The sequence below is a fragment of the Cololabis saira genome, chromosome 21 (genome assembly GCF_033807715.1).
Source record: "Cololabis saira isolate AMF1-May2022 chromosome 21, fColSai1.1, whole genome shotgun sequence".
Classification (NCBI taxonomy): domain Eukaryota; kingdom Metazoa; phylum Chordata; class Actinopteri; order Beloniformes; family Belonidae; genus Cololabis; species Cololabis saira.
In genome coordinates, this window is record NC_084607.1 from 3,598,197 (window position 1) to 3,612,325 (window position 14,129).

General features: G+C 42.8%; 1 protein-coding gene across 1 annotated transcript in view; it reads right to left on the reverse strand.

The window, feature by feature from the left end:
* LOC133422384 (serine/threonine-protein kinase TAO2-like) overlaps positions 1-14,129 on the reverse strand; it is a 37,310-nt gene extending 23,181 nt beyond the window's left edge. Inside the window, 9 exon segments of the mRNA XM_061712356.1 lie at positions 4,447-4,617; positions 5,435-5,516; positions 8,419-8,512; positions 8,606-8,697; positions 11,228-11,341; positions 11,466-11,562; positions 11,641-11,686; positions 12,671-12,772; positions 14,053-14,129. Coding sequence (XP_061568340.1) covers positions 4,447-4,617; positions 5,435-5,516; positions 8,419-8,512; positions 8,606-8,697; positions 11,228-11,341; positions 11,466-11,562; positions 11,641-11,686; positions 12,671-12,772; positions 14,053-14,082 — 828 coding nt within the window. The 5' untranslated portion in view covers positions 14,083-14,129.

Sequence of the window (14,129 nt, forward strand, 5' to 3'; positions counted from 1 at the left end):
TCTCTGCTAACGTCAGTTACGTCTCTGCAAACGTCAGTTACGTCTCTGCAAACGTCAGTTACGTCTCTGCAAACGTCAGTTACGTCTCTGCAAACGTCAGTTACGTCTCTGCTAACGTCAGTTACGTCAGTTACGTCTCTGCAAACGTCAGTTACGTCTCTGCAAACGTCAGTTACGTCTCTGCAAACGTCAGTTACGTCTCTGCAAACGTCAGTTACGTCTCTGCAAACGTCAGTTACGTCAGTTACATCTCTGCAAACGTCAGTTACGTCTCTGCAAACGTCAGTTACGTCTCTGCAAACGTCAGTTACGTCAGTTACGTCTCTGCCAACGTCAGTTACGTCAGTTACGTCTCTGCAAACGTCAGTTACGTCTCTGCAAACGTCAGTTACGTCTCTGCAAACGTCGGTTACGTCTCTGCAAACGTCGGTTACGTCTCTGCTAACGTCGGTTACGTCTCTGCTAACGTCAGTTACGTCTCTGCTAACGTCAGTTACGTCTCTGCTAACGTCAGTTACGTCTCTGCTAACGTCAGTTACGTCTCTGCTAACGTCAGTTACGTCTCTGCAAACGTCAGTTACGTCTCTGCAAACGTCAGTTACGTCTCTGCAAACGTCAGTTACGTCTCTGCTAACGTCAGTTACGTCTCTTCTAACGTCAGTTACGTCTCTGCTAACGTCGGTTACGTCTCTGCTAACGTCGGTTACGTCTCTAACGTCGGTTACGTCTCTGCTAACGTCGGTTACGTCTCCGCTAACGTCGGTTACGTCTCCGCTAACGTCGGTTACGTCTCCGCTGACGTCGGTTACGTCTCCGCTGACGTCAGTTACGTCTCCGCTGACGTCAGTTACGTCTCCGCTGACGTCAGTTACGTCTCCGCTGACGTCAGTTACGTCTCCGCTAACGTCAGTTACGTCTCCGCTAACGTCAGTTACGTCTCCGCTAACGTCAGTTACGTCTCTGCTAACGTCAGTTACGTCTCTGCTAACGTCAGTTACGTCTCTGCAAACGTCAGTTACGTCTCTGCAAACGTCAGTTACGTCTCTGCAAACGTCAGTTACGTCAGTTACGTCTCTGCCAACGTCAGTTACGTCAGTTACGTCTCTGCCAACGTCAGTTACGTCTCTGCCAACGTCAGTTACGTCTCTGCCAACGTCAGTTACGTCTCTGCTAACGTCAGTTACGTCTCTGCAAACGTCAGTTACGTCTCTGCAAACGTCAGTTACGTCTCTGCTAACGTCAGTTACGTCTCTGCTAACGTCAGTTACGTCTCTGCTAACGTCAGTTATGTCTCTGCAAACGTCAGTTACGTCTCTGCCAACGTCAGTTACGTCAGTTACGTCTCTGCCAACGTCAGTTACGTCAGTTACGTCTCTGCCAACGTCAGTTACGTCTCTGCTAACGTCAGTTACGTCTCTGCAAACGTCAGTTACGTATCTGCAAACGTCAGTTACGTCTCTGCAAACGTCAGTTACGTCTCTGCAAACGTCAGTTACGTCAGTTACGTCTCTGCCAACGTCAGTTACGTCTCTGCCAACGTCAGTTACGTCAGTTACGTCTCTGCAAACGTCAGTTACGTCTCTGCAAACGTCAGTTACGTCTCTGCAAACGTCAGTTACGTCTCTGCAAACGTCAGTTACGTCAGTTACGTCTCTGCCAACGTCAGTTACGTGTCTGCAAACGTCAGTTACGTGTCTGCAAACGTCAGTTACGTGTCTGCAAACGTCAGTTACGTCTCTGCTAACGTCAGTTACGTCTCTGCAAACGTCAGTTACGTCTCTGCAAACGTCAGTTACGTCTCTGCAAACGTCAGTTACGTCTCTGCAAACGTCAGTTACGTCTCTGCAAACGTCAGTTACGTCTCTGCAAACGTCAGTTACGTCTCTGCAAACGTCAGTTACGTCAGTTACGTCTCTGCCAACGTCAGTTACGTCTCTGCCAACGTCAGTTACGTCTCTGCCAACGTCAGTTACGTCTCTGCCAACGTCAGTTACGTCTCTGCCAACGTCAGTTACGTCTCTGCAAACGTCAGTTACGTCTCTGCAAACGTCAGTTACGTCTCTGCAAACGTCAGTTACGTCTCTGCAAACGTCAGTTACGTCTCTGCAAACGTCAGTTACGTCTCTGCAAACGTCAGTTACGTCTCTGCAAACGTCAGTTACGTCTCTGCAAACGTCAGTTACGTCTCTGCAAACGTCAGTTACGTCTCTGCAAACGTCAGTTACGTCTCTGCAAACGTCAGTTACGTCTCTGCAAACGTCAGTTACGTCTCTGCAAACGTCGGTTACGTCTCTGCTAACGTCGGTTACGTCGCTGCTAACGTCAGTTACGTCTCTGCAAACGTCAGTTACGTCTCTGCAAACGTCAGTTACGTCTCTGCTAACGTCAGTTACGTCTCTGCTAACGTCAGTTACGTCTCTGCTAACGTCAGTTACGTCTCTGCTAACGTCAGTTACGTCTCTGCTAACGTCAGTTACGTCTCTGCTAACGTCAGTTACGTCTCTGCTAACGTCAGTTACGTCTCTGCTAACGTCAGTTACGTCTCTGCTAACGTCAGTTACGTCTCTGCTAACGTCAGTTACGTCTCTGCTAACGTCGGTTACGTCTCTGCTAACGTCGGTTACGTCTCTGCTAACGTCGGTTACGTCTCTGCTAACGTCTCTGCTAACGTCGGTTACGTCTCTGCTAACGTCAGTTACGTCTCTGCTAACGTCAGTTACGTCTCTGCTAACGTCAGTTACGTCTCTGCTAACGTCAGTTACGTCTCTGCTAACGTCAGTTACGTCTCTGCTAACGTCAGTTACGTCTCTGCTAACGTCAGTTACGTCTCTGCTAACGTCAGTTACGTCTCTGCTAACGTCAGTTACGTCTCTGCTAACGTCAGTTACGTCTCTATAAACGTCAGTTACGTCTCTGCTAACGTCAGTTACGTCTCTGCTAACGTCAGTTACGTCTCTGCTAACGTCAGTTACGTCTCTGCTAACGTCAGTTACGTCTCTTCTAACGTCAGTTACGTCTCTAACGTCGGTTACGTCTCCGCTGACGTCAGTTACGTCTCCGCTGACGTCAGTTACGTCTCCGCTGACGTCAGTTACGTCTCCGCTGACGTCAGTTACGTCTCCGCTGACGTCAGTTACGTCTCCGCTAACGTCAGTTACGTCTCCGCTAACGTCAGTTACGTCTCCGCTAACGTCAGTTACGTCTCCGCTAACGTCAGTTACGTCTCCGCTAACGTCAGTTACGTCTCCGCTAACGTCAGTTACGTCTCCGCTAACGTCAGTTACGTCTCCGCTAACGTCAGTTACGTCTCCGCTAACGTCAGTTACTCTCTGCTAACGTCAGTTACGTCTCCGCTAACGTCAGTTACGACTCCGCTAACGTCAGTTACGTCTCCGCTAACGTCAGTTACGTCTCTGCTAACGTCAGTTACGTCTCTGCTAACGTCAGTTACGTCTCTGCTAACGTCAGTTACGTCTCTGCTAACGTCAGTTACGTCTCCGCTAACGTCAGTTACGTCTCCGCTAACGTCAGTTACTCTCTGCTAACGTCAGTTACGTCTCCGCTAACGTCAGTTACGACTCCGCTAACGTCAGTTACGTCTCTGCTAACGTCAGTTACGTATCTGCTAACGTCAGTTACGTCTCTGCTAACGTCAGTTACGTCTCTGCAAACGTCAGTTACGTCTCTAACGTCAGTTACGTCTCTGCGTTTGCGTGAAAGTTGCAGCAACAACCAGGTATCTGCTCTAACAGGACTTGGTCCACGTAGCTCCTCCGTGGACACGTCTCTAAAAGACAGGTTGTCTCCTCCTCCCATGATGCTTTGCTGCATCCAGATTCATTCTTATTTGAAAATGTCTTCTCACTGGTCATCTGCTTCTGAAATCCTCTCTAACTACGTGAGTAATACTCGGCTATACCACAATTATATTTATAAAATTCTTACTATTAATTTGTGCAACTTTTAACTTCGTCAAGTTTTCTCTTTTTTTTTTATATTTAATAACGAACTGAAAAACTGAATAACTGGAAAAAATAGTATTGAGTTCATAAGTTTTGTACTTCACATTTGCTATTATATTTAGTAATTCTCTTCTACTTTGTTTATAATGGTACATTTATTATTTATATATATATATATATATATATATATATATATATATATATATATATATATATATTGTTCTGCCGTTGTATTTAAAATTTTTTTGTGTTTATGTTTCGAAATAAAAGATAAATATCTTGCAGCACTTGTATCGTGTGAGAACGTTCTCGTTTTACTGTAAACTAGACTACAAGATGTTGTAAAGACCATCAAAACAAAATAAATAAAACATTAAAAAGAGCATGAAAACCACTTGGATGATCTAAATCTGTTCAAACAAGCGTCCCGTTGATTTCTGGCTCCAGGACCGGTGGAGGTCCCAGACCCCCCGTCCATCCTCACCTCCTCGTCGTCCCCTCCCTCCGACACCGGCCCGTTCAGCGCCGTGTCCTGGAACAGGATCTTCTTCATCTTGCGGTACTGCAGGTTGTCCAGCTCTCTCACGGCATCCTTGGTTCTCGTGATCAAGTCCATGATGACCGTCAGCGGACGCTCGCGGCACAGGAACCGGTGCTGCAGTTGGAGACAGGACAGGACAGGTGAGGACAGGTGAGGACAGGTGAGGACAGGTGAGGACAGGCAGTACTGGAGTTGAGGGGGATGAGGGGATGGCATCCCCCCTGAAATAAAAACGGTCCAAATCATCCCCCTGTAAAACTGCCATCCCTCCTTTCCATCCCTTATGTCATTTCATCAATGAATGTGGTTTTACTGCTATTTCAACATTTAGAGTCATCACCAGAAAAATAACACCAGAAAAATAACTTATTTGACAATTTTCACCTATTTCAAGTAAATTTTCACTTGAAATAAGTAGAAAAATCTGCCAGTGCGACAAGATTTATCTTCTTATTACAAGCAAAACAATCTTGTTCCACTGGCAGATTTTTCTACTTATTTCAAGTGAAAATCTACTTGAAACAGGTGAATATTGTTGTTTTTTCCAGTGATGAGTCTTGTTTTAAGTGTAATGAGATTTTTTTACTAAAATGAGACATTTTAACTAGAAATAAGACAAATATTCTTGTTAAGATTTTGAGTTTTTGCAGTGATCCATGTTACTTATCCTGTGAAGGACAGAGTCATATTGATAAGTTCAGAAAAGTGTTTTTTATTGTTGTGTTTTGATGTATTTGATGTAAGCCCAGTGGATATTTAAAGCTTACAGAAGGCTGCATTTAACTGCTGCTATGTCATTCCTGCAGTATTTCTGCAGGGGTTTTGGTCACTGCTATTATTTGTAATATATTATTTGTAATCAGGTGAGGACAGGTGAGCGCGCCGCGGAGGACACGACTGGACGGGTGACGGCGGGGGGGGGAGCACTCACGTTCAGCAGCACGTCCGAGGTCGGCCGGTCCTGGGGAATCTTCTGTAGGCAGGAATCCACGAAGTTACGGAAGGAGTCAGACCTGGAAGAAACGTACACGACTGCGTCTGAGAGGACGGAAACATTCAAGGACTTGTTTTTCTCTGTGGACAAACCCAAACCCTTGGACCGGTTTGTCGATGTTTAGTAGCGTCTTTCAAAAACAATAGATACACACTCGTGCTGCCATTTGTGGGGATGAGACCTCCTAAAGGTGTTTCTAATGTTTATAACTGTGGGTTCTTGTATGATGGTGGGATGTGAGAGCGCTTTAACCCCTGAGAGCTTCAGGTAGGTTTTTTGTAGTGATGCACCGAAATGAAAATTTGTGGCCGAAACCGAAAATACTAATAAACACTTGGCCGAATTACCGAATAATACCGAACATGGTTCTTCACAGTTTTTCATTTATTTTGCCAATTTTTTCACCATTGCATAAATCAGTGCACTTTCAGTGCAATATTCCTCCACCCATTCATGTACATTTTTATCCTCCCATTTACTCTTTTCTTATAGTGTATATATATATATATATATATATATATATATATATATATATATATATATATATATATATATATATATTTATGTTTACTTTTCTTGTTCATTTTTGTGTTTACAGTACTTGCTTATATAGTCTTACATTTGTGCACTTTGACGGAGCTGGTGCCTAATTTCATTGTAGAAGTGTAATGATAATAAAGGCTTTCTATTTCTATCAAATAAATGTGCAGTGAATTACCTGCCAGTCACAATTTGTCTTACTGTACTTATTGTATTTTTTCTCATAATCGTTTTTAATTTTCTCCCGTTCAAATCCAATTAATAGGGTCGCCGTGGGGCTGATCTCCGCAATTTGAAGCCTTGTATACAAGGCTTCAAATTGCTTCATATTTTTACAATTATTATACATAATAATTGTAAAAATCTGGGCTATTTTCTTGGAGTATCTCGTCAAACATATCAGTGAGGTTTGCGCACCGCATTTGTAGTACGGGCCCTTTTCTCTGCGCTCTCTCCCCGATCTCCCACGCTGTGCGTCCCGTCACCGTCTCCATCATCAAATCCAACTCAGCCTGGATCATTTCTCGTGTCCTCTGCTTTTTCCCCACATCCAAGTAATGATCTGACATGCTGACATGTTTGCTGGATTGTGTCATCTAACACGCCGTTATTAATTGTTCGGTTTTTTCCCCACTTATTCCACCGAACACCAAAAGTGTTTTTTTTGCTATTTTCGGCCGAACAAGTTCGGATCGTTTTGTGTCTCCATTACCAGGAACGGCCCCGTAAAAGTGGCCCGAGGAATCTTTGTGGGTGAGAAACGCTCCTGGAGCAGGAGAGGATCTCCGGTCGGCCAACAGGAACCTCCTGGCAGGGGGAGGGGGCCGATCTGGATTTCTAATTTACTTCTGCACTCTCACGTGAACCATAATGTGACCACAAATCATTGAAGCATTTGGACCACAAAACATTTTGCTGCTAATACATGTGATGAAGTTGGAGATTACAAGATAAAACAACAGACTGAGTGACAAGTCGGCTCAAGTTGGCGTATTGCGACAAAAGAGATCTGGTGGGGGTTTCTTTTAATCTCAATCTCTACGACCGCAGTGTTTGTTAAAAAAACAAAACACAAGTAGCATCCTTTGGTTCCACGTTTCCCCTTCTGTTGCATTTTTCTTTTTCATCTCCCTGAATGTTGCTGGCAAACAGCAAAACTGCCCATCGCCGCCACCTGGTGGCCGGCTGTATTACTGGTTCAGTCAACGGTTCTCGTGCGGCGCTACAGTGCCAGCCGAGCACACGCTCGGCTCCGTTAGAGGTTCCCGTCTGGCGGGTTTAGCCGGAACTCCTGCAGGTGGAAACGCGCCTAAAGTCGGTCCCTCAAACCACAACAGCAGCTGCAGCCGTTTAAAAACGTGTTTGGCAGCGTTTAGTCACCCGGAAAACAAACCGAAAGCTCAGCTGCTCCTCGTCTTTGGACTCAGGACACGGACAGAGAAAACGCGAAGGTAAAAAAAAGATTCTAGATGCAACTTTGAGTACACTATGACTGTGTTTACATGCATCAATAACCCTTTTAAAACCCAAATATTGGCAATTACCCGGTTACACGGCCATGTAAACACCAATAACCCCTTTGAATAACCAGAATTTGCTCATATTCTGGTTTTTAAAAACCCCAATATGAGCCCTGGGTTACTCCTTCTAAAACCTGAATATTGGGTCATGTAAACACCAAACGGAATATCCCCATCAAACGGAACAGGAATCTGTTTTCTGCACATGCTCTGTTCACAAGGAATCCTGGTCTTTTGAGTCCAGGAAGTTCTTATAAACACGGAGAAACAAGACCAGGAGGAGACTAATCACTTCATAAATGTAATGAAGGATATGAACATTTCTGCATTTGTAGACGGTAGAAAGTACCGGGATAGAAGATTTACAAGAAGGTGAGAGAAAAGTTGCACGAAGCAGCATTTGTTTTGAATTTGGATACAGGAAGAAGAAGCAGAAATGACGGGAATTGCGTCATCACGTTCTCCGTGCGTCGCTGGTTTGATCCAGATATCCTGAATGATTAATTACCATGTAAACGGAATATTCCCAATGTTTCAGTAACCGGAATATTAGCAATAACCTGAATTTTGACTGATGTAAACGTAGTCATTGATATTATGGGGTTGTTACATCTGTACAATATACAAATGTCTTGTAATACCAGTAACCCCTAATCAATAATCTGGTTTTAATGTGTTTGATAGGGTAATTTTTCCAAAATGGAGATTTCTTTTTAATTCTTTCAACGTATAAAACTCTTTTTCTTGATTTGAACCCGTGAGCATCAGCTTCACCGCTGATCCGAGTTTCAGATCAACACAAACAACAAATACATGAAGAAGAAGATGTAAATAAAGATCAACAGGCGGGCGGGTTCTCACCAGTGATTGGACTGCAGGATGGGACTTTCATTCTGAGCGATGTGGTATAAGGCACTCATAGCATTCATGTTGAAGAGCGGGGGCTTCCTCTCCGCTAGGGGGACACAAAACAAGCAGAGTCAGCACTTTTCGGAGCAGAACAGTTCATGTTCACACGGGAAGAGCCGGGACAGTCAGCAGGTCGTACCCAGCTCTATGGAGGTGATGCCCAGCGACCAGACGTCCACCTTCCCGTCGTACTGGCCCTCGTCCATGGCCAGGATCACTTCTGGAGCCATCCTACAAGACCAAAGGGAATTTTCTTTACTCCATTGATTTTGAACACATTCTGTTTTCGTTCAGTCAGAAATAGTGATGCACCGATTGTTCGGTAACCGAAATTGTTCTGCCGAAAATGGCAAAAAAAACACTTTCAGTGTTCGGTGGAATAAGTGGGAAAAAAAACGAACAATTAATAACGGCGTTGTAAAATAAGGAAATAGACTGGCCGCTCCCGTACCGGTTGCAACACAAACATAAATCGTTGGCCAACCAAAAAGTAACCACATAAGAATTTTACCAACATTCACCAGGAGGTGGAACCAAAACAACATAAATCAATCTATTTTTATGTTCAATAAATATTTTCTACCTTGTAATTTTGTAAAAGATTTTTTTCTTTGAAAAGCCTAAATCTAATTTATTTGATTTATGCAATGGTGAAAAAATTGGCAAAATAAAATGAAAAACTGCAAAGAACCATGTTCAGTATTGTTCGGTATTCTGCCAAGTGTTAATTATTATTTTCGGTTTCGGCCACAAATTTTCATTTCGGTGCATCACTAGTCAAAAAAAGAAGCAGCAGGTTTCAGAGTCTTCTCAACCTCCGTCTGTTCATCCACATGATGCTACCTGATCAAGAGCACATATCAACGATAGAGGGGTTGTTTTTTATAAATCAGAGTAACCACTGGCAGGTTTACAGAGTTGCACCGATTGGCTGACCTGCTGATACTGGTTTGAGCTGATTCTGATTTTCTTTCTTTGAACCGTAATAGTTTAATCAATGATGGAAAGCTAGCAGAGGCTGCAGGTTGTGTGCTCTACTGGCTTTATTGTTCCTTTCTCTTACGTCCGTTAGCGTCGTCACACTGGGCATGCTCAGCAGGGCCATATCGTTTTAAGTTGTGGATTACGTATGCATCTCAAAAGGTTTGAAGGTTGTAACTTTACAACTTGTTTCTGACTTTGAGGCCTTCCAAGTTCTCATTATTAATTATAACTAAAGTTTTTTTTCTCTACTTACAGTGGAAAAAAACGTCCACAACATGATTCCCTGTGGCCGCGCTGGAAACGGGAAAATTAAAAGAAAAATAAATTATGATGAAACAGATTTCTTAGTATTCTACCTTTTTAAACGGACGCATTTAAAGGGAATTTTGAAGGGAACTGGATGCATCTGCTAGGGGAGTGGTAGTGTAGTGGCTACAGAGGGTTTGGGTCTGGAGGTCCCAGGTTCAAGCCCCAGAATGGCAACCAAGATGAACCACTGAGCAAGACCCTTAACCCTAATTGCTCCCTGTGTGTTTGTTGTCTCAGATGTAAGTCGCTTTGGATAAAAGCGTCTGCTAAGTCAGTGGTCTCCAACCTTTTCTGTAACGCGGACCGGTTTAATGTCTGACAATATTTTCACGGCCCAATCTAAAGGTGTAGCTGAAACTAAATAAAATGACAAGATCGGCATTAAAAACTGTGGGATTTTCTCTATTATAATAATAATGATAATAATAATAATAATAATAATAATAATAATAATAATAATAAAACGCCATTTTCGAAAAAATAAAATAATAATTGAAATTGTAAATTACCTTTAATATGAGTATTTCTATAAATGTGTTTTTATGTTTGTTTTCTCATTAACGTTATTTAAAGCCAGGTTTTGATTTTATTTGTTATATATTAAGGAGACCGATATTTAGTGCTTTTATTTTGAAGGCGTCTCGCCGAGACCTCGTAAACATCCGGAGCTTCAGACTTTAATGGTAAAAGTTTAACGGCAGTAGAAAGTGTGTCTGAAAGACTAAACTAGTGTGTGCTGATGAGGATTTGTTTTCTTTGCAAATTTTGTGCCGTATTTTATGCCGTATTTATGTCCAGCTTGAGTTTGGTTGCCATGGTTACTCATGTATTGTGGTTAACGGTAGCTGTTATTACCGAGCGAGCAGCTGCGTCGGCCTGTATTTAAGTTAAATGAAACTTATATGAATGTATTAAGACTAACTCTATTTTATTTTATTCCTTTATAGCTCTTACGGTGTGTTTGCAGAGTATTTATTGTACATCCAAGGAATAAAAACATTGTGAACCATCAGTTTGAGAGTCGTCCATCATCAGTCAGGGATGATAAAAAAATAATTTTTTCTCTCTGTGCGGCCCGGTACCAAATGACCCACGGCCCGGTACCGGGCCACGGCCCGGGGGTTGGGGACCACTGTGCTAAATGACAGTATTATTATTATTATTATTGGCCAATTTCCAGCCTGGACTCGACTGGAGTACTGGTGGCTTCATATTGATTGTGGTTCCCTGTCTCTGATTGGTCGAGTTCAAGGACCTGTCCTTCTACTGCGTCTCCATACTGGGACCCGAGACATCATCGGACTTCATCCTTCGATTGTCTGGACTTCTAACTCTACAACGGCCATCCCACCCTTCAGTCTACGCAGGGTTTGATGCCGTCCATGAAAGCTGCCTCAGGTAACGGCCGTCGCTGCTGGAGATGACCATTTCTGGGAGGAGTAACCGCCTGCAGCCGACCAACACTCACCAGTAAGGGGTCCCCACGAAGGAGTTGGCCGGAGCCACGATGGAAGCAGAGCCAAAGTCCCCTAGTTTGACCTGTCCGGGCTCCGTCAGCAGGATGTTTCCTGCTTTCACGTCTCTGCAGAGGACGGACACGAGATCTCAGAGCAGAGTAGAACAGAAACACGACCTGCGGCACTTTAAATGCAGCATTTTATTTAGTCTGTTAGTCACACCAACAACAAGTTAAAACAAGATTTTACCTGTGAATCATATTATGAGAGTGGAGATATGCTAATCCCTGCAGAGCACCATGGGTAATAGCAGCTATTTCCACCTCCTGGAGCGGCTTTTTGTGGACTGTAAGGAGAGAGTAGAGTCAGGAGGACAAGCGGGAGCGTGATCAACAACGTCAACGATCAAATACGGCAAACTGACCTTCCAGGAGGTCGGAGGCCGAGCCGAGACAGTACTCCATCACCAGCTGAGGGGAAAAACACGACAACAGACGTCACATCAAGGTTGCCCTGGTCTCCACGTGCTTAGTGGGATGTTGACGGTTTACAGAGGTTTTATAATTCAGCAGAGACGGCACATCTAACACCACAGGTACACGGTATGGCAGGGGCTAAACCAGGGGGGGGAACCCAAAATGTTTTAGAGCCATATTGGACCAAAAACACAAAAAACAAATATGTCTGGAGCCGCAAAAAATGAAAAGTCTTGTCTAAGCCTTAGAATTAAGTCACATGCTGCATGTTTCTATATTAGTTAGAACTAGGGATTTTTTTTTCATTTTGCACTTCGAGATTAAAGTCGAAATGTTGAGAAAAAAGTAAAAATTCTGAGAAAAAAGTCGAAATTCTGAGAAAAAGTCGAAATGTCGAGATTAATGTTGAAGTACAATCTTGAGAAAAAAGTTGAAATGTTGAGAAAAATGTCAAAATTTCGAGAAAAATGTCAATATTTCGAGAAAAAAGTCGAAATGTCGAGATTAAAAAAAGGAAAAAAAAAGAAGGAAAAAAAGGAAAAAAAAAGAAAAAGAAGAAAAAAAAAAAGGAAAAAAAAGAAAAAATAAAAAAAGGGAAAAAAAGAAAAAGAAGAAAAAAAAAAAAGGAAAAAAAAGAAGAAAAAATAAAAAAAGGGAAAAAAAAAGGTCAAACTTTTTTTAAAAAGCTCCAGGAGCCACTAGGGCGGCGCTAAAGAGCCGCATGCGGCTCTAGAGCCGCGGGTTGCCGACCCCTGGGCTAAACTGTCTGCTGATGAACGGCCCCCGTGTGGTCAGATGTGGCATTGCAACAAGAAATTACTAATAAATGTACTTCCAGTTTCTCGATCAATGAAGGGTGTTTTTGCTCCTTTTAAAAAGGTCCCATCAGGACCTATTTAACAACTACAACTATTTCACTTGAATGTATTACAGATACATGGACACAGATCCACGTGTCACAGTAAATAACATACGTACCCATGCTGTGTGTTCTTTCAGGTAACAGCCCTGGTACTCGATAGTGTTGGGGTGACGGAGTTTCTGCAGGAACTTCACCTCTTTAATGATGTCCTGCCATTTCTACATACGAGCATAAAAAAACAAGAGACAGTCAGCTAATGCTCCTTTCAGAGGCTCCACACAGTGAATGAATGGACCGAGTTCAGAGGTGACACAGCAAGTGTTGTGGTGCATGTTCGTCCAAGAGCCAGGAACATCAGTTTTAGCACCGCCGGGGAAGAATCCCTCATCTTTTAAAGGGTAGGGACGATGACCCTTGAAAACTGGCAGCTTCATGATGTGACACCTCTAAAATGAGTTTGATACCCTTCAGTTTGAAGAAATAATAAAAAAAACCCCACAAAGATCATTGAAACAGCCTGAAATTGAAAAATAGTGATTATAATTTACTGAAAATGAATTAACGACTGAAAACGTTGCGTCTGAACTGTGTGTTTTTAAATTATTCTGTTGAACCAAAGTAAACTGTCCTGGAGAGAAATGATGGATCCTCAACTTATTATATCTAGTTTTACAACCTTTTTGTGGCCACTCTTGGGTACAAGGCTTTATTTTGGGACCTCAACTTACTTATACGATAAACCTTAATTTGTCTCACAGTGGAGAAATGTTACAGCAGCAGTATCTATCAAAAATATAAATATACACACACACTCATACAAACTAACTATTGCACTGTGGGTAATCTCTTATTGCGCAGTTAAATATTCAGCACTAAAGTGTCTAGAAGTCATCAATGATAACTGGGAGTGAAATCTGACCGTAGCAGGAAGGAAAACCCGATGCATTTGCTTCACACCCTTCGGATGTCCCTGTGTGCTTCAATTAAAAGGTGTTTTGCTTTTTATGACTCTTTGTATCTCATCCTGCAGGACTTCTCTTCAAAACTTCAAAACAACAGGGGGGAAAAAAAGTCTTGAATTTGAAAAAGATGGACGAAAACATCTTTGGCAAATTATTGTGATTGCTTCTACCGCCGTTGAGGAAACAGTCAGATGATGAAGGCAGCGGATGATAGAACTAGAATTGTGCTGGACCTTTCTGATCAGCTTATTGTGAGTGGGTTTTCAACAGTGTGCTGAATCACATGGTGTCTTAGGTGTTTTTTTCTTAGGGAAAACACCATCTCATATTGCAGATATTTGGATAGTGAAGATATTCTCCTCCATCACGCTGAAGACAACAGAACTGCTATATGTGGTGGGTGAGAAGCTAATGAACAAGAACTGTAGATCAGATATAAATGGCTGGAAATGAAACGTATGCACATGTTGGAAACAGTAACCAGAAACATAAAGCTACAAACGTGAGACACTTTTCTACAGTTTTTTTTTTGATACCTCATTCGTCTGCTTGCCGCTGTAGGACATTTTCTTGATGGCCACCACTTCATTGTTGCGGACATCGCGGGCCTGTT